At 40.2% G+C, this 20,225-nt stretch overlaps 1 protein-coding gene across 1 annotated transcript; it reads left to right on the forward strand.

Annotated features, from left to right (window-relative positions):
• Positions 1 to 7,522: 7,522 nt before the first annotated feature.
• Positions 7,523 to 19,973, forward strand: SEC61A1 (SEC61 translocon subunit alpha 1). Its single transcript, XM_070936915.1, has 12 exons — positions 7,523 to 7,549; positions 10,231 to 10,298; positions 11,313 to 11,378; positions 11,471 to 11,549; positions 12,876 to 13,007; positions 13,283 to 13,392; positions 13,857 to 14,010; positions 15,720 to 15,880; positions 16,386 to 16,583; positions 17,019 to 17,210; positions 17,804 to 17,880; positions 19,397 to 19,973. The coding sequence occupies exons 1-12, from the start codon at positions 7,543 to 7,545 to the stop codon at positions 19,581 to 19,583; spliced, it is 1,431 nt and encodes a 476-aa protein (XP_070793016.1). The 5' UTR covers positions 7,523 to 7,542; the 3' UTR covers positions 19,584 to 19,973.
• The last annotated feature ends 252 nt before the right edge of the window (positions 19,974 to 20,225 follow it).

A 20,225-nucleotide genomic window follows, 5' to 3' on the forward strand; every position in this document is an offset into this window, starting at 1 on the left:
CTTTCAATATCTCTTCCCAGACTCCAGTACATTATAGACCAACTGGCAAGGCATACAATAGTCATCTGTCCTGATGGCATGTCCCACCCATCTCATGTGGGCTGTGATCATCAGGGACTCAATCCAAGACTTCTGTGTTGGAGACATAGCCTTGCCAACAAATGCTGAGGATGGAGCAGAGAGTGCACATGTGAAATTTCTCCAGCTGCTTGATGTGCTTTCAGTACAGAATTTAGGATTCATATTCATAGGACAGAAGGGATAATCAGGGATGAAATCCAAATCCCAGCTCTGTAGAGTTTCAGCTTTGTGAAGATACGTTGTGTTGAGTTATCTAGTACACAGCTGCCCCAGTGCCTGGGTGGCCTTGCTGATTCTGGAGTCAATTTCTTTGTCCAAAGACCACCCATTACTTGAGATGATGCTTCCCAAGTATTTGAAGCTGTTTAAATTTGTCAGTTGGGTGTTGTTAACAGGGATTTTTGGTTCTATGGACCTGGTGTCTGGCAGGGGTTCAGTCTTTTTCAGGCTGAGGGTGATGCCATAGAGCAGGGTATCAAACTTGTGATGACATGTTGTCATCAGATGACGTATCACAACTTTCCCCTTCGCTAAACTGGCGGTGGTCATGGCCAGCATGTGACACATTAGGCCCACAGGCTGCAAGTTTGATACCCCTGCGATACAGCATAGCAGCATTGAAGAATTTGTTCACTGTCAATTGTAGATCATTGTCTTTGTGCACAAGGAGTGCAGTTATTAGCAGAGAGAATTTCTTGAATGACTATATGGCGGCACTGTATCCATGTGTTCAAGCAACACATGGATATAGTGTCAAAGAGAGAACCGTTCAATCAGTACCAGATGTACACACCTTCCTTCAGATACTGGACAACACGTAACAGCATATTCTATATGTTCTTAAGAAACAACAGATACTGTTTGTTTACTTCAGTAAGCCATGATCTGATGAGGCTTTCACTTCAACTGTTTATGTTTTTTTATTGTAGAACAAATAGCATTATTTAGATATTATTTATGAAATTTATATGCTGCTCATCTAATGGTTCAAGGAAACTCTGATAGGCTTATTATTGAAATTGAAGAGTGCCATTTTTTTATGTTCATTGACTATTTCATCCTCCAGTTCTCTAATTGTTCAAACTATTCCACACATCATTGACTCTGAACACTGGATGTTTTTTTAGGGATCATCTCCAAGACCATTGCATCTACCTATTAATGGAGAATAAGTATACAATGAAGTTCCCTCTTCATACACAATATTTATCAATTTATCAAATCCTCTGCTTCTGAGCCTCTCAGTAGTATGAAGCTGGCTCCCAATGAAGAAGAATGAGAGATGAAAACATAAGGCAATTGCTATTAATCTTAAATACTATCTCAGCTAGAGCTGCGCGAAAATAGCAAATGGACAAGGAAGGGAAAGGCAACTCATGATTGAAACTTCTCTTCTGTAAATGCCCTAGTTCTTGAGGGATTCCAACTCTTCATTTTTAACAAAGACTTAAAAGCACAGTTGTTGAATGTGTTTTAAGTACTGACGATGTCATTACATCTTTAATACGTCTGGTGTTAATTTGGTTATTTTGATTTTGTCTTTTAATTGTAAACTGCCATAAAAACTAATAAATAATAATCAGGTGGCAATGCATAGCTGCTGTTTGTTTCCATCCCTTTAGCACTGCATTTGCTCTATGTGTCTTCCAAATATTGTTGCTTGAATTGTCCTTCTATTCCTCTCTTCTGTTTTCTGCATATGGAGTAAACAGTGATCCTTGCACATGGCAAGGTTTTTGTTGACAAGGGCTAGCATTCAGCTTCAACACAAAGACTTAACCTTTACAGGATCATAGCCTGGATGTATGAAGCTCCCTAGGTTGCTCTTTTACAAAAATTACATTTTGGGTGAGAGGAGGGTAAAACACAAGCAATACAGGTAGTCCTCAGCTTATAACCATAATTCAGACTAGAGTTGCATCACTAAGCAAGACAATTGTTAAATGAGTCACGCCCGATTTTATAATCATTTTTGCTGTGATCGTTAAGCAAAGCACAGTTGTTAATTGAATCACATAATTGTTAAGTGAACCCAGTTAACCTTGCTTGTTGGAATCTGGCTGAGAAAATCACAAAGCGATCGTGTGATCTGCAAGCATCATAAATAAATAGATGCCAATTGCAAAGTGTGATGACTCCCCCAGACACCTCTTCAGATGTGAGCTGGGGGAGGATGAACCAGTTCCTGGCATGTCAGGAGGGGAATTGGTCAATGGCTCCAAGTAGCCATCTGAGAGTGACTTGGCTGAAGCACAGCTGCAGCAGGACAGCCCTGAGCTGTCAGATGGGGAAAGCATGTAGCTGCAGCCAGTCAGGGATGATGAAAAGGAACTGCCTTCTGCACCTGATCCAAGAACATGTATGGCAGAGAAAAGGCTGGTGCAGTAAAGGTCAGCCTCGCCCTTCTTGATGGACTGCACTAGAAGCTATTTAGTTCAGTAGACAGATGGAGGTGATGCTGGGAACAATATGTTCATTTCCTAACTGTGTGTTTTCTGGTCATTGTGATTCCTTCCTCGCTTTGAATTGACACCATGCCTTGACTTGCATCATGTCTTGTGAACTCTCTTGTGTTGTGGATTTAATTTTGCCTGGTGGGTTTATTTTGATTGGGAAATTTTCAAGTACCTTGTGGACTCATTGGTCATTACTCTGTGGACTAGCATTGGTCTTCTTGTGGCTGGACTTAATTGGGACGTTTCTGGGGTTTTGGTGAAGGGGATTGCTGGGAAATATTTATAAACCCACTAAATTATGGTTATGTGTGTGTGTGAGTGGGATAGCACACCAAGTGCAGTGGTGGGATTCAGCCAGTTCGCACTGGTTCAGTCGAACTGGTTGTTAAATTACACTTACACACACACACACACACACACAGAGAGAGAGAGAGAGAGAGAGAGAGAGAGAGAGAGAGAGAGAGAGAGAGAGAGAGAGAGAGAGAGAGAGAGAGAGACGCTATCAAAGTGGATCCTGGGTGCTGCGCTGCAATGGAGAATTGGTCAACAGAGCGGCCGGTGCAAGGGAAGGAGAAGGCCGCTTTCTCTCTTTCTTCTCCCTGCTCCTCCTCCTTCCCTCATGCTGGTTGCTCCGTTATCCGTTTCAGTGCAGTGCAGCACAGCGCCCAGGATCCACTTAGATAATAGAGGGGTAATAATTTGCCTGGCCAAACTAACCCCCCAGTTTTCCCTACGTTGGACCCAGCTTCGATAGTGCTGCCAACTTAGTTCCTCACCCCTCTCACTTTTACCCGCAGACGGACCAACACCCCCTGCACGCAGCTCCATGCAAAGAGGAGGGGAGGGGATCCCTCCCTCCACTTCCCCCTAATTCTTCACTTTCCCACGTGATCTCTCGGGAGCATCAACTCCTTGTCTCTATAGTACCCCCCCTCCTCATTCCTTGGAAACCTCGCCTTTTAAAGGAGCCACGCCCAGAAGGCTGAAACAGCTGTGGGACCAATGTACAGACAAGCACCCTCGGAAACAGCCTTTTGGCAAAGGGTGGAAATTTAACAACCGGTTCACCCAGGGTCAGGTTGGCTGTCGCAAGAGGCTCGTCCTGCATGTGCGGCAAAGCTGGAGGATGGGGATGGGCCACACCTTCCACAATAGTCAACCTGACCCTGAGCGAACTGGTTGTTAAATTATTTGAATCCCACCACTGACCAAGTGCCTAAATTTTGATCATGTGACTGTGGGGATGCAACAATGGACGTAAGTGCAAGGACTGCTTGTAAGTTTTTTCAGTGCTGAAATGGTTACTAATTGAAAGGTTATAAGTCAAGGACTACTTGACTACTCTTTGCTGTAACAGTTAAAATGCAAAAGAGAATTGCCCAGAGTTTTTTAAGCGCTTTTCTGCATTCTTGCAATTGTATCTTAGGAAGAACAAGTGCTTTTATTTTCCACAAATACAGAATCTATCCAATATCCCGGGGGTTTCAAACTCCCGTTGTCACGGTGGAATCACATGACGTGTTGGGACTTTTCCCCCCTTCACTAAACTGGCTGTGGGCATGGCCAGCGTGTGATGCATCCAGCTCGTGGGCCTTGAGTTTGACAGCTCTGCAATATCCTATTCGGTGAGGGCAGCCACCCTATGGTTGCCCTTAGTTTAACCATGCCTACAAACTGGATTTACACATTGTACTAAGCCAACAAAATATATTAAAGTTTTGCAAAATGTGATAGCTAATCCAATAAACTATGGTTTAAACAAAGTATGTTTCAGTTTGTCTAGACCATCAGTCTCCAACCTTGGCAATTTTAAGACTTGTGGACTTCATCTCTCAGAATTTCCCAGCAAGGTTTGCATAAACTAAGCCAAGGGTGTTAAACTCATGGCCCACGGGGTGCATAGATCTGGCCCACAGGACCACCCTGGAAACAGAGAAGGACCGGCTCACAGTGCCTCTGCCAGCGAAAGTGGAGTTCCATGTTCGCTGGCAGAGGGCTGCAGGAGGCCATCGCAGTTGAAAACTGAGCTCTCCCTGGTCTTGCCTTCCTCCATTGGAGACAATGGATTACCCAGTCCCGCCCAGGCCACCACAGGTACCCATGACACGAGTGACATCAAGCTGGCCATGCCCCTTCCCACCCACAAGACTAGCCAAAATGAGCAAAAATCATTCACCAATGTGTTGGAAATGTGAGGCAATGCCAGGGACTTTTTATCGTATGTGGTGGGAATGCCCGAAAGAGACATTTGGCATCAGATAAAACAATGGCTGGAAGGAATATTAACGCAAAATATAGAGTTAAAGCCAGAACTTTTCTTACTGGGTATTACAGTGGACAAATATGACAAGGGAACAATATCTCTGATGTTACATATTCTAACGGCAGCAAGATTGGCCTTTGCACAAAACTGGAAAAATAAAGAGACCCCCTCAGAAGAAGAAGTATTAGCTAAGATATTAACTTGTGCTGAAATGGACAGGTTGACTTTGGAACTCAAAGAGCGAAACAGAATACTACGAAATCTGGAATAAATTGTATTATTGGCTGGAGAGGAGGAGGAATGCTGGGATAAAGCATCATTGATGAGTTGAAAGTTTAGAAATCTTTGTTAGTTTTCTGCAATAGATAGGAATGAAATTGGTATTGATGTAACTTTTATATATGAAAGAATTTACGTGTTTGAATTGTGATAGATCAGGGGTTAAATGTTCCCAGTTCGGACCGGATCGTCTGATCCAGTAGCGATGGCGGCGCGTGGTTCAGAAAACCGGTAGCAAAAATCCCTTGCCACCCCCCCGCCCAGCTGAGCCGCGCGATCATCAGAGGCTTTTTTTTTTACTTTTAAAAGCATTTTTTCTATAACCTCTTCGGCCAAAAAAATGCTTTTAAAAGTTAAAAAAAAAAGCCTCTGATGATCGCGCAGCTCAGCTGGGATCGTCAGAGGCTTTTAAAAGCATTTTTTCTACAACCTCTTCTCCTAAGGTTGTGGAAAAAATGCTTTTAAAAGTAAAAAAAAAAAAAAAAGCTGGCCATGCCCACTCAGTCACATTACCCTCCACCACCACCAAGCCACGCCCACAGAACCGGTAATAACAAATTTTACATTTCACCACTGTGATAGATGGTATATACTTGTATAGCAAAAAGGGAACTGTATTTGTTGCAAGATAAAACTTGATGGAAATGTCTAAACATTGGACACCATGTCCAATGTTTTTAATTGTATTATTAATAAAATTATTTAATAATATATTTTAAAAAATGGCTATGCCCACTGGCCACCACACCCCAGGTCAAACACAATCCTGATGTGGAAATCAAATTTGACACCCCCGAACTAAGCCAAAGTTTGCAAATCAGAATAACTAACTTCATACATGCTAAGACATAGAAAGGCTAATCACATTTTAGTTTAATGAACTGTATTAACCAGCTTAATGTCATTTGCTTTGGTTTTATGTGATGTATGCAGAGTTCATAAATTATGGTAAGAAGGAAACATGGCTTAGTGCAATGTATAAACTAAACCGCTATGTTTTTGCCTCTGTATGTTGACTCTTGGCAGAAAGATTTGTTTTTTTTTTTCCAGTTTTCTCCTCAAAGAAAGGTCTGTGGGTGCTGTTGCAGAAAACACAAGAGATCACATGGCATTTGATTTACCAATTTATAAATCCAGGGGAATAGGCAGGACGCTCAAAAATGTGCAGCATTGCCTGGCAAAGTTCTGCTGCAGTGTTATGGAATGATGAAACTGAACAACATTCCTGAGTCAGCCAGAGACAGTTTATTGCGCAGTTTCAGAATCAGATTTGTATCTGCAATTCTGAACCAAGAAGAGCTTTGATACAACTGCTTTTATACATATCCAAGACAAAGGATTTTGTGAGCACAGTAGTTTTCCATATATGGTTAACATATATTTGTTACATGATAATTGATACTTTCTAAATTACTAAATTCCTACATTATTTTCCAGTTCATAAGATTATCTTAGCTAAACAACCTTCCTCAGTTCTGTGATTGCTGATGCGTAGATTCATGGCTGCTTTGGATAATAAGTAACTTTTGTTTCATATGGATGTCCTTGCATTCTTGACAACTAGGCCCCTCAGAAGATATATATTACCAAGAATGGAATTTAGCTGACTTAGTGTAATCTCTAAACAAGCACATTTCTTTCTTATAATAATGTGAATAAGGAGGGTCCTTCAGTGTTCATATAGCTGACCCTCTACTATTCCTACATCATTCACATTAGCAGGACTAGGAAGAAAGCTGGCTTTCTGCCCACCAGCCCTTCCAGAAAGCGCTGAATAACTCCAACAGAATAATTCCAATTCTTGCAGATCTGATCCTCTACCTACAGTTTTCAGTATTTTGAATTAGCTGCGTCATCTCTAAAATATTTGCTTCTCTTTCTCTTTCTCTCTCCCTCTCCATCCAATTTATCCATCTGGTTCATTTTGTTTTATAACGGCTTCACACACACAAAAAGTTGCCGACTGTGAATAACACGTGGCAAATTAACTCTTCGTAGACCCAAATACTGTAAAAAAAAACCCAAACCAACCCAAAACCAAAAAAAAAAAACAAAAAACCAACCCTTTTCAAGCCACGTTGGCGACCAGGAAGCAAACCACTTTTGCTTCTTCGCTCGCGGTATAAAGCGCGAACAAGTGGGAAAGTATTCCCTGCATCCCGTCAATACGAACTTGAGACCGCCGTACCCGTTTTCTCCAGAGAGCCTGTCCCGTTCTCCAAGGGCTCTTGGGAATTGTAGTCCTAGAGAAAAGTATATTCAGCAGGTAGATTTAAAAACAAAAAAGCCTCAGTGCGCTTGCGCGGACGCACAAGGCTTCGGTAGCGGTTACCAGTGCGTGGCAGGAACCGGAAGGAAGCCGGAGGGCGGGGCTTCCATCAACTGACGTGTCTTTCTGAGGGGAGAGTTGGAGTTGCTGTTGCTGCTGCTCGGCCCTTCCTTTTCCGCGTTGAGGGCGCCGAGATGGGGAGTAAGTATCGCTGGACGGCGGTGTAGGGCGCTGGCGGGAGACGGTTGTGGAGCGGAGTAGCGGGCGAGGGAAAGCGGGAGGGAGTCGGCCGTTCGTCGAGATGGTCTCGAGGAGGAACGGAGAAGCTGCTGGGAGGAGACGACCAGTTACGGGGTGGGGAAGTTGAGGGTGAAAGACGCGAAATGGCGGCTCGGAGGAGGTAACGGGTGTCCTTGGCCTGGAGATGCGGGAAGACGGTGGTGGTCTTGGGGGGACGGACGGGAAGGCTGTGGAGCTGAGGGATCACTTCTCTGAATGGTGGTCGCCGTGTGCGCCCGCTTAGGCTATCGGGCTCGTGAGGGGTGGGTGGGTTGGCGAGACAGGTGGTATCGGGGTCATTTCTTGGTGATTGAAGGGCGACTATCCCGAGACAGTTAACTATTCAAAAATAGTTCAGGTGAGGTCTTCGAGGTCCGTCCGTCAATAGGTGGAACAGTTTGAGGCTAAGTGTCCTTTACCTTGCAAAAATGGGAAGTACGAAACAACAACAAATAAAAAAAAACCCCGAAATTCGGACTAGGTTCGGATTTTCAAAGGAGCCTATTCACCAGAGATTCTCGGAGGTCAAATCTGAAACGTTTTGTGGAAATCACAAATAAAATTCGCTGCTTTGTCGGGGGATGCTTTCATAACAACAAATAGACATGGGGTTGACTCTTGTGTTTGGGGGGGGGAGCTGGTTGTAGTTGCAAACCGAACTGCATCCGATTATAACTTTTTTTTGCAAGTTAAAAGGCAATTATCCACAGAAAATGATACCATGGTCATCCTGATCGACCATCTACAACTGCTGTCAGTCTTGTGCTTGTTTCAGAAAACCTAGATCCCACACGAAATGCGCTTCTTAAGTTCCCCTCTGACAATGTTTTGAGACAAGCTACAGTCCCTCCCTCCCCCATGGGTTGTATTTGAGCATTTGATGTGAACAGTGGTGGGATTCAGCCAGTTCGCACCACTTCGGGAGAACCGGTGGTTAACTTTCTGAGCAGTTTGGCAAACTGGTTATTGGAATAAATCATTAGGGCAGAGAACTGGTTGTTAAATTACTTGAATCCCATCAGTGGATGTGAACTGTTATAATCTTCTTGGCCCATTCTCATAACAGACATCCAAACCTATTAGACCACAGCTAGCATGAAAGATGTTGATTAGTCCTAAATATTACCTTATGTTCTTTCTTACAATTTGTTAGGATTTTAATCTGCATTTGTTTTTTTCCCCTTACTGGCTTCCTTTTAAGATATTTAGAAGCAGATAAAAAATAATCTTAACATGCCTCATGTAGATTGATATTACCAGCAATGCATTTGTAATTGCATGATAAGCACAAGGTGACCTGAAGGAAGCCCTGTAGTTTTAATATTTGTGGAACATCGCAGGTAATGCTGAAATCAACAGCAATCATCACAGTGCTCTCTTACCAATTGTTCTTGTTGGGAAATTAAAGGGAATGCAAATTAGGTATGCCATTGTTATTACAGACTCCCTGTTTTGATTGTCTTTGACTTCAGAACACAGATTTAGTAGAGGTAGCTATTTAATTTGTATATGATGTGATGGTCTTCAATTTATTTTTCTTCAAACAGGACTAAACATTTATTTATTTTTATTTTATTTTATATCAAATTTATATACCACCCTTCTCCCTGAGGACTCAGGGCGGTGTACAGCCAAATAAAAACATAGACTACAAACATTAAAATACTATTAAAAAGATATATATAAATTTGGCCCCGTAATTAAAAAAAAAAACAATGACAAACCAATTAAAAACATTTAAAAGTGTTAAGCCAGCCCGGCTTGCTGAAAAAAGAAAGTTTTAAGGGCACGGCGGAAGGCACCGAGGTCTTGGATTCTCCTTATCTTGGGGGGCAGTTGGTTCCAGAGGGTAAGTGCCCCCACAGAGAAGGCCCTCCCCCTGGGGGTCACCAGCCTACATTGTTTGGCTGATGGCATCCCGAGGAGGCCTTCTCTGTGGGAGTGCACAGGTCGATGGGAGGCCGTCGGTAGCAGCAGGTGGTCTCGAAGATATCTAGGTCCTATGCCATGGAGCGCTTTAAAGGTGATAACCAACACCTTGAAGCACACCCGAAAGACCACTGGGAGCCATGCAGCTCACGCAGGAGAGGTGTTGTATGGGAGCGCCATGCAGCTCCCATAACTACCCGCGTGGCCGCATTCTGGACCAGTTGGAGCCTCCAGGTGCCCCTCAAGGGGAGCCCCATGTAGAGAGCATTGCAGTAGTCCAGGCAAGAGGTGACGAGGACATGAGTGACTGTGCGCAGGGAATCCCGATCAAGAAAGGGCCGCAACTGGCGTATCAGGGGAACCTGACAAAAAGTCCTCCTGGCCACAGCCGTCAGATGCTCCTCCAAGGACAGCTGCGTATCCAGAAGGACTCCCAGATTATGTGTCTATCTGCCCAGATCATTTTCTATATTTGATTTGTTCAAGATCATAGAATCATAGGGTTGGAAGAGACATGGGAGGTCTTCTAGTCCAACCCCCAAAATATAAAGAATTGCATAGATAACTGTATAGATTAGCAATTAGTAGATTTTGAACAAGCTAAGTTTTTTCTTTTTGATGAATCTTTGTTAATTGATGAATGTCTGCTTAATTTCTCAAAATTTTCTTCACAGTTAAATTTCTTGAAGTAATCAAGCCCTTCTGCGTTATCTTGCCAGAAATTCAAAAACCAGAAAGGAAGGTAATGTATGCATTATAGAATTATAGTTTTGGCAGAATATTTATAAAAGATTAATAGGAAAAAACATTTTTGTCCTTTTCCCTATTTTTTTTTTTTAATGTATTCCAAAATTATTCAGTTAAACCTCTAAACCCTTTTAACATCTTTTTTTAAAGGAACAAAATTGTAGGGTTTGAATGGAAGGCAGAAAGGAGTATCTGTCGGGCGAATGATAGTGTGATTAACTAAAATATAATGTGTTTATTCTCTAGCTTGAATAAAATGATGCATCATTTGCTTGATGGCAGAATGCAAGATACAATTTTCTCATTTCGACAGTCCAGCTGCCAGTCCAACTGGCAGAATTAAATGTTGCTTCTAAAAAAGGAAGAGAAAACAAACTGTTTCTTAAAATGGTCCCCTCCTCAATAAATGGGATTAGTTGGTTTTCATTTTGCCATAATATCCTGCCTGAAAGGCATCAGAGAACTGTTCTTACAGTGGTCCTTGCCTAGTTAGTATATGTGGGAAATGTGCTGGCTATCACTTTTGATAACATTTACTACCATACATAGCATTTTACTTAAAGATATTAGCATTACTATCACAAGCCTCTACTTGTGATTTCTAACTGGGTGAATATAGGAATTTATGATACCAGTAATTTCTTTGGGGTTAACTAAAGGATACTTTTAACTGGAAAGCTTTGTTTTTACTAAAGTTCTGCTCATGTTGTGTGTGTGTGTTTTAGTAAAAGTAGTGTGGAAATGTTGGAAATTTAAATATATTAAACATATTCCATTTCTGGTTTCCAAATTACAGTAACAGATATAATCCTGTATCACAGCAATTGGAGGGTCCCTCAGCCTTCTATTTAGCATTTTTGGAGAGTTGTCAGGGAAAAGAGGGAAAGAAGGATTGAGTTTCTTGAAAGTCATGTATAATATTAGCTGTATTTCTCATGGAAATGTCATGCTTGTTCTAGCCAAATGTTGGCAATGACAATTATTTTAACAATTTCATCTCTTACTGTAGATCCAGTTTAAAGAAAAAGTGCTATGGACAGCTATCACTCTCTTCATCTTTTTGGTCTGCTGCCAGGTATTTTCTGTTTATTCTTTGAAGCCTTTCTTTAAAACCAAAGCTAGAGAGCCAAACCTATGATAATTTTGCTTATTTTTTTTTAAACACAGATTCCCCTTTTTGGTATTATGTCATCGGATTCAGCTGATCCCTTTTATTGGATAAGAGTAATTCTGGCTTCCAACAGAGGTATTGAAATTCACCTTAATAATTTATTTTTTTTGCTAAATTTCATTTCTGTCTATCATATAGCAAACTGGGTTTCTTCTTTAAGTGAGTTAAGCACTTTGCATTCCCACTGACTTCAGTAATAATATTCCATCTAATCAGTAGGATTTAAATATGCATTATTTTGGTTTGTATATTGTGATTGTAAAATGGGGTTTTGTGGCTTGGCCATAATGATGCTGTCATTACAAATACAGAAGATAGAAGCATATTTTTGGTGATTTTAAAGCAGTTCACATATATTATTTCACTAATTTTACCTTTGGGACTGAGGCTGAGAAATTGATTGATTTAAGTATAAAAAAGGATTGGGGATTTCCATTACTTTGTGTCAACTCAATGTTATAGGAGAGTCAGTTTTGTATAATAGTTAAGGCACCAGGATAGAAACCATGATATTGTGAATTCTAGTTCTTTCTTAGGCAAAAAGCAAGCTGGTTGACATTGGGCCAGTCACTCTTGACTTGAAGGTGTGTGTGTGTACATGCGCATGCAGAGTGCTATATGTTAATAGCTAAATGGACTGCCTGGAATTGAACGAGAGAATGAATCAGAAGTTACTGGTGTCTTAGCAGAGCTAAAAGAGGTCATGTTTTCCTTTTATTTCCCCACCCTTAATTTGATGAACTGCTGAAAACCAGCACCTTTTAGCTCACATAATCTGGTAAAGCTCTCTTCTCTGCAGTTTGAACATGCATACAGGGAAAGTTGGTAATGCTAGAATAATACTAGTTCATATATTTTAACTCTGTTCTGCAGGTCATTTAAACAAATATCATCTTGAACGTTTTATTTTTTAAATTTGTACTCCCACTTTTTGTTACTAGTTGGCAATGCAAATTTATACACAGGGACAAAGATAAAAAGCATAATTCAAATTTCAAAAGTTCAGAATTCTTTTGATTATTCTTATAAATTTTGATTTACCTGGAAATAATAGCATATGTGCAAAATCTTTACAACCAGCATTTTTTGTATGTTTAAAAAGTTCTGTCAAATTATTATGCTTCAATAGGTTGGAAAATGCTGTTTCTAAAGGATGAGGCTTTTAAAGCCTCTTCTAAATGAACTGTAGTTTCAGCTTGCCTTGCTAAAGCAGGTTCTCCTAATTTGATAATATAACAGAATGATCATTTTTTGCAAAATGGCAAAGAATAAAGTTCCATTGAAAATTTAAATCTCTATTTATATCTTTATAATGTCTTGAGATGGCCAGTTATCTGTGTAGGGCTGAGCAGGAAAGAATTGGTAGATCCTGTCTTTCACTCTATTTTTAATTTCCAACAGGCACACTGATGGAACTAGGCATTTCTCCCATTGTCACATCTGGTCTCATCATGCAGTTACTGGCTGGTGCCAAAATAATTGAAGTTGGGGATACGCCAAAAGACAGAGCTCTCTTCAATGGGGCACAGAAATGTAAGGAACAAGAAATTTTAAACAATTTTTATTCTAGTTCAGGGGTATCAAACTGGCGGCCTGTGGGCCAGATGCATCATGTGCAGGCCATGCCCACTCCAGCTCCGCAAACAAGAATGTTGTGAAACGTCACGTGACGGTAACATGACGCAGCAAGTTTGACCCCCATGTTCTAGTTCGTGCAGATATAGACAGTGGACAATATAAATTGACCTCTCAGGAAATTTGGAATGTTAAATTGCATTCACTTTTTTTGTCCTGTAATTCTTTTCCAGTGTTTGGCATGATTATTACTATTGGACAGTCTATTGTTTATGTAATGACTGGAATGTATGGAGACCCATCAGAGATGGGAGCAGGAATCTGTCTCCTTATCACCATTCAGGTAACTTTTAAGTTATTAAAACTCTTCTGGATGTTTATCTGTAGATATTTAGGATCTGTAAATATTTAAAATTTAAAAGATCGAAATTGGGCCCTTTTGCAAACTTGCCCAGCCCTTTCTCTGCAAGAATGTTAAATGCTCTTGACAGTCACCTGGAAGCTTCCTTCTTAGGCAGGAAATTTACTATGGAAGGTTCTTCTGGGTATATTAATTTCACAACCAAAGAACTGACATTTCATAACTGTATGTTTACCCGTCCAGTAATACTATTGAAAAGGTTAGACACTTAATCAACTTGGATGAAGCTGACACAGAAACATAGTACCCCAAAGGGCTGCCCTCCTTAATAAGAGATCTCCACAGACAAGGATTTATAGAAATTGCTGTGCCTATTTAATTGTTTTGGTATTGTTTTTAATTAGTAATTTTTAATTGAACTGATTGATATACATTTCTCCTTGCAGCTTTTTGTTGCCGGTTTGATAGTTCTTCTGTTGGATGAACTTCTGCAAAAAGGCTACGGTCTTGGCTCTGGCATTTCTCTCTTCATTGCTACTAATATCTGTGAGACAATTGTATGGAAGGCATTCAGCCCAACTACAGTGAACACTGGCCGAGGTAATCATTCTCTAAAGAGATGTATATCAATCCTTTGGAAGGAAACAAGAAAAAAAAATCTAAGATCTTCTTATTTGTCCAATATCCACAGGCATACTGGCATAGTATGTTGAGTATCACCTGAAAAAGAAAAATTGCAAGTTACTAAGGATAAGGAGCAGTGTACTGGTTTGCTTGAGTTTTTATGTGTTATGCTATCTTTAGGGAAACATGGCTGCCTGGAACCCTGAATACCTCTGTGAAAATGTGTGTATTGTGGTAAATTTCACTTGTTTGGCAATTCATGCAAGAATTGGCTGAGTAGGAAAGCTTGTATCTCATTATCAGCAGAACTAATAGGAAACCCAGGGAGTTTTAAGTGAGTGAATGGAAAACCATGCAGCAAAGCATTTTTTTCTGCAATTTAAATCCAGTAGTTACTTCTATGAAGGTCCTGAACAATTCATCTTATAATTTGCACTGTTGATCTTTAAAAGTGCTTATGGAAAGATTTTAAAAAATATAGCCCAGAAACAAGAAATACATTATAATGCAAACTTGGGTGTTATATTTATATTTGCATGTAAGGAAACTCCATTCTGTTGAGCAGACATAGCATAGTGCTAATAATGTTGACTCCTTATTGACTATTTTGTATATTACACTTCAGCATGACTGGTTTTTTCAAAGGTATTTCCCCAGCACTTGTGCAAATGAGACTCTTTGGTAATGCATATATTGCAGACTTAATAGCAATAGCACTTAGACTTATATACCGCTTCATAGTGCTTTACAGGCCTCTCTAAGCGGTTTACAGAGTCAGCATATTGCCCCCAACAATCTGGGTCCTCATTTGACCTACCTCGGAAGGATGAAAGGCTGAGTCAACCTTGAGCCTGGTGAAATTCGATCTGCCAAACTGCTGGCAGTCGGTGATCAGCAGAAGTAGCCTATAGTACTGCACTCTAACCACTGCACCACCGCAGCTCTTAATATATTAGATTAAACTGTAGTTTGTTTTAATTGTAATTTATTGAAAAGGTAATTGTGGCCTATTTCACATAGAATCCTCAAACCACAGCTAGTTTCATATATGGCAGTGAACCAAGATATGCACAGTATATTATTGTATGCTGTTTTAATTTTAAAACAACCAGGTTGTTTTTTCAGAAAATTGTTAGCTGTATGCAGCAAACCAATTCTGTGTGGATCAGGAATGCTTGAAAAACATTCCCTTCAATCAGGGAATTTATCTCCATATATGTTTATAGTTCTTTTTCAGTCCTTCACAGAGGGGCTGTTTATTTCTGTATGATTAGAATTAGCAGACAATGATTAATGTAGCTTTATAGACCTTTGGTTGCTTTTTATTATTATTGTTAAAATTGTTGCCATTTTATTTATTTTCTCTCTGTTTTATATATAATTCTTAACATATTTTTGTTTTATCAGTTTTAGCTAATTTCTTACTGTCCTTGTAATCTGATATTATAAAATAAATTTAATAAATTACTGCTATCTTTACAGTGTAATTTACATTAATACTAGTAGTCACATGACTAAGAAGAAGGAAATGATGGGGTTTAATCTCAGTTTTAGAGCATGAATCAATAACCTTAGGAGTAATTGGAATATACGGGATAACTGCCAGCTTTCAAAGGCAAGGACTGTAAAGCATCAACAGCTTTTCATATAGTAGTTAATAATTTCTTCTTAATGTTCATTAAAAGGCATGGAGTTTGAAGGCGCCATCATTGCCCTGTTCCATCTGCTAGCTACTCGCACAGACAAAGTTAGAGCTCTCAGGGAAGCCTTCTATCGGCAGAATCTCCCCAACCTTATGAACTTGATTTCCACCATATTTGTCTTTGCTGTTGTCATTTATTTCCAGGTATGTAGAAGTATAGAATGACGATTTAGAGTTTAACATATTTTCATATTCTATTCAGGCCTGGGAAGATGTTTAAGGCCATATAATTTCTGATGAAATGCTTATTAAATACATCACCAAAATATGAAGTTTGAATATTTCTATAAGGTTTATTGGCAAAATATAAGATGTACCATAGATTAGAAGTGATACTCTGTTAATGTGAGTTATCCTTTTATCTTGGTTTAAAGCTAATTGAAACACTGGATATTTCCTGCCAGCAGAAATAAGATCATAATCAGAATTGTGGTTTCACTTGGTGACCACTTCACTTAACCAAGTTGTTGGTCCTAATTGTGGTCGCTAAAGAGGGATTACCTAATAAAGAGAAAAAAATAACATTTTATTGTTTGAGATTACTTTTTTAAAAATAACCTTGATTTGATTGACCCTTGGGGCAAGTACTTCTGTGAATTACAATTTCTTTGTGTTTACATTTTAATTTCTTTCCCTTTGTGATTCACAGGGATTTAGAGTGGACCTCCCTATAAAATCTGCTCGCTACCGTGGCCAGTACAATACCTATCCAATCAAATTATTCTATACCTCCAATATTCCCATTATTCTTCAGTCTGCATTGGTTTCCAACTTGTATGTAATTTCTCAGATGCTCTCTGCTCGTTTTAGTGGCAACATATTGGTTAGCCTTCTGGGTACTTGGTCTGTAAGTATTTTGAAAGTTCTTCTCTATAACTGTACTTAAAAATTCTTCTAGCAAAGGCACCCCAGAGAAGACCGATTTACAGTACTATACTTTTAAAAACTTGATAATTTCTCTACTTCTGTCTTCTAAGTAGACACATACAGAATTGCATTGTATTTTTTTTTTACTTATGATTTGTCTTAAAAGTGAGATGGCCTTTCATATTGAGCCTTACTTAATTTTTTGTCTTATTACCAGTTCCTTCATATTATATTAGCTTTAGTATATTTTATTATATTATGCTAACAATGCATGCAAACATCTTTGCAATACAACAAAAGACTCATCACTATTATTGGCTAAATTGACTAAATTGGCTGCTAGCAATTGTGTAATACTTATTCACTCAAGAAAGTTTAATCCAATTTTGCTGAAAGCAATCTGTTTTCATTGTAGGATACATCAACTGGAGGTCCTGCCCGTTCATATCCTGTTGGTGGTCTTTGTTATTACCTGTCGCCTCCTGAGTCTTTTACATCAGTTTTAGATGATCCTGTTCATGCAGTTGTTTATATTGTGTTTATGTTGGGTTCCTGTGCTTTCTTTTCCAAAACCTGGATTGAAGTCTCTGGCTCATCTGCAAAAGACGTAAGTAAATCGCGTAAATCTCACATCTTTAGATGCATCAACATGCTGCCATAAGCACTTGAAGAAAAAATTCACGGAAAGGTCAAATTCAATCAGAACTATAGGATATGCCTCATAGCAAGTCACACTGCTGCTCTATTAAATTTGGCATTGTTTAGACTGTGGCATTCCAAGCACTTTCCCCTGTGCATCTGGAGATGCTATGGATTTAATCTGGGTCTCTTGCTGAATATCTGCTAGAAAATAGGCTTACCCTTGGTTACTTAACATCCAAAATACCCTCCAACCCCCCCCCCCCCATCCTGCCAAATCTTGGGTGCTCATTGTATAGCCATTCATTCTTCTCAGGGCACCAAAATATCTCATGTATGACTTTATAAACATTTATAACTCCTTTCTAGAAATTATTCCCTGGGGTTACTTGAGAAGATGGCAATATGCCTTAATAAGTTAAATCTTTTTTTCTGTTTAGTTGCCATATCCTTGTACTATTTCTAATTTTAAAAACTATTGAGGTTCTTACATTTTTATAGCAACCAAATGTAGTGATTCTCTTCACAAAATGCTAAAATTTTACTTATTTTGGAGTACAGGTTGCTAAACAACTGAAGGAGCAACAGATGGTTATGAGGGGTCACAGAGAAACCTCCATGGTTCATGAACTCAACAGGTGAGTTATAAATCTGTAGCGTTATTGTAATCTGTGTTGCTATTTGAGCTTTCATTTGTTTCAGAGAAGCAGAACTGGAAATAAAGTACCTTGCAGATTTAATGCCCTTGCTGTGCTCTATCCTTGTTACTGAAATTCTAGCCTTAGAAAATGTTCTCCATAATATTCCTGAGAATGCTTGCTTTATTTGGTAAGGCAAAGGCAATAAACCTCATGGTTTGCTTATTTTAAAAAGGCAACTTTTTTCACTACTGATGCTGATGTTAAAAGAAGTAAATAATCTCTTTCATGTATGTAACACAGAAATAAAATGTACATGCAGCCTGGGTTGTACTTTAGTTGAATACAAGAATGCTTATAAAGGTAATGCCCGTGTTATGACAGTTCACTTAGCAACCATTTGAAGTTAAGACGTAGCCGCCACCCCCCCCCCCCCACAAGTACTTAAGATCCAGTCCCGAAGTTATGAGGCCGTCGTTCACCCTTATGAATGACTGCAGAGGCACTGCAATATTCGTCCTGCCTATTCCCTCCCCCTGTCGGGTCTCCACAGGCAAGCCTGTGAAGACTCACCTTTCGAAGAGCTAGTGAGGTGTCTCCTCTCCAGGACAAGAGGCTGCCTGCCACTTCTGGAGGGGTGGGCAGCCTCGGTGAGTCTTCTCCAAAGGCTTCCAGGTGAGGCTTTGGGGCAGCAAACCTGCGTCACTTCAGGCCTCTCATTAGGGTGCAAACACTTTTCCCCCAAAGACTGGAACCTTCTGGGTGCCCTGATCTCGCGGGATGTCCAGCACCCATTCTCTGCAAAAGCAGATGGGTGCCTGAAGTCACGAGAGACCATGACCCCAGAAGTTTCCAGTCTTAAGGCGAAAATTGTTTGAGCGACCCTGGGACTGTTGGAAACAGAACAATTCGCTCCATTTCCAACCGCCCCAGGGTTGCTCAAACACTTTTCGCCCGGATGGAAACTAAAAGCTTAGTCTGCATGCAGATGGGGCCCTTAGATCATCGGGATCTGAACTTCCCTTCTCCAGCGCAGCACATGGGTTCCCTCTCACATGCAGGGGAGGGGAAGGTCTGCACAGGAATTCCCTTCTGCACATGGAGGAGAGCTACCTGCTCTCTTGGCAAGCAGTTTTTTTGCTTTATTCATTTAACAACCTACACCAGGGGGGTCTGCAGGCCGTACACGCATGCAAATCGTGAAATTAGGTTGCATGTGTAAAACCATCCCCTCCTCCCCCTACCACCTCTCCAAGGAGCCAGAAAGGTTGGGGACCACTAACCTACACAATCTCTTAGCAGCTGCACCTGAGAGGGCTGAGAGAGCAGTTGTTGAGCAAGACAATCACATGGGCACCTTGCTTAATGATTGCAATGATGTAAGAGTGTAAAGGGCAGGCTCAATTACTGTCATAAATTGAGGATTGCCTGTAGTTTGCCCAAGTATTTTCTGCAGTAGACAATTTCCGTTAAATCTTTTGGCCTAACTTGTATTTTGTTGCTCCTCCTTTTTTAGATACATTCCAACAGCTGCCGCCTTTGGTGGCCTCTGCATTGGTGCCCTCTCTGTGCTGGCAGACTTCCTTGGGGCAATAGGATCAGGCACGGGAATCTTGTTGGCTGTCACCATCATTTACCAATATTTTGAAATCTTCGTAAAAGAGCAGAGTGAAGTTGGCAGCATGGGAGCACTTCTCTTCTAAATGCAATATTGTCTCATGGACCTAGGGACCTGCGAAGAGTGTTTTTAAGTTTTTAAAAATCAGGTGAAAGAGATTAACAGTTACACAAAAACACATGGGCATACTGCATTAATAGAAACACTTCTTTTAAATGTGTGAATTTTTTTCTGAAGCACATTCCTTCGGTTCAGACTTTATTGGTATTTAGTTGCTGTTTTATAAATAGCTGGAAAATGTGTAAAAAAAACATTTTTAGAAAAAAAGGTCTTCTGTTCTTTTTTATTGTTTGAAGCAATTCTCTAAATTGGCTTAATCTGAGAGCCTTTTTTCCCTACTTTAAACTGCAGAATTTTGTCCGTAAGTTGCTTGAAGGTTTTTTGGTTCATTATTTAAATGAAGAGTGGACAGTTATTTGTTGCAGTGTGATATTTGTCTCTTTCCCTGGAGCGGGGTGGGGAAATTGAGACTCTTCCCCCCTTCTCAAAATCACCACCCAAATTATCCATTACTTGGGGGGCGGGGGAGTTCTTTTGATAAGCACATACATTATTTCTCCCTTTAGGATACCACACTTAGAACATCCAGATATCTAGTCAAGCAGAGTCTGTTTTCAGTGCTGACTACTGCCATTTGACTGTTTCTTTACTTCTGCCTGGGATGATA

The sequence above is a fragment of the Pituophis catenifer genome, unplaced genomic scaffold (genome assembly GCF_029215685.1).
Source record: "Pituophis catenifer annectens isolate HBS135680 unplaced genomic scaffold, rPitCat1.0.hap2 SCAF_2, whole genome shotgun sequence".
Lineage (NCBI taxonomy): Eukaryota > Metazoa > Chordata > Lepidosauria > Squamata > Colubridae > Pituophis > Pituophis catenifer.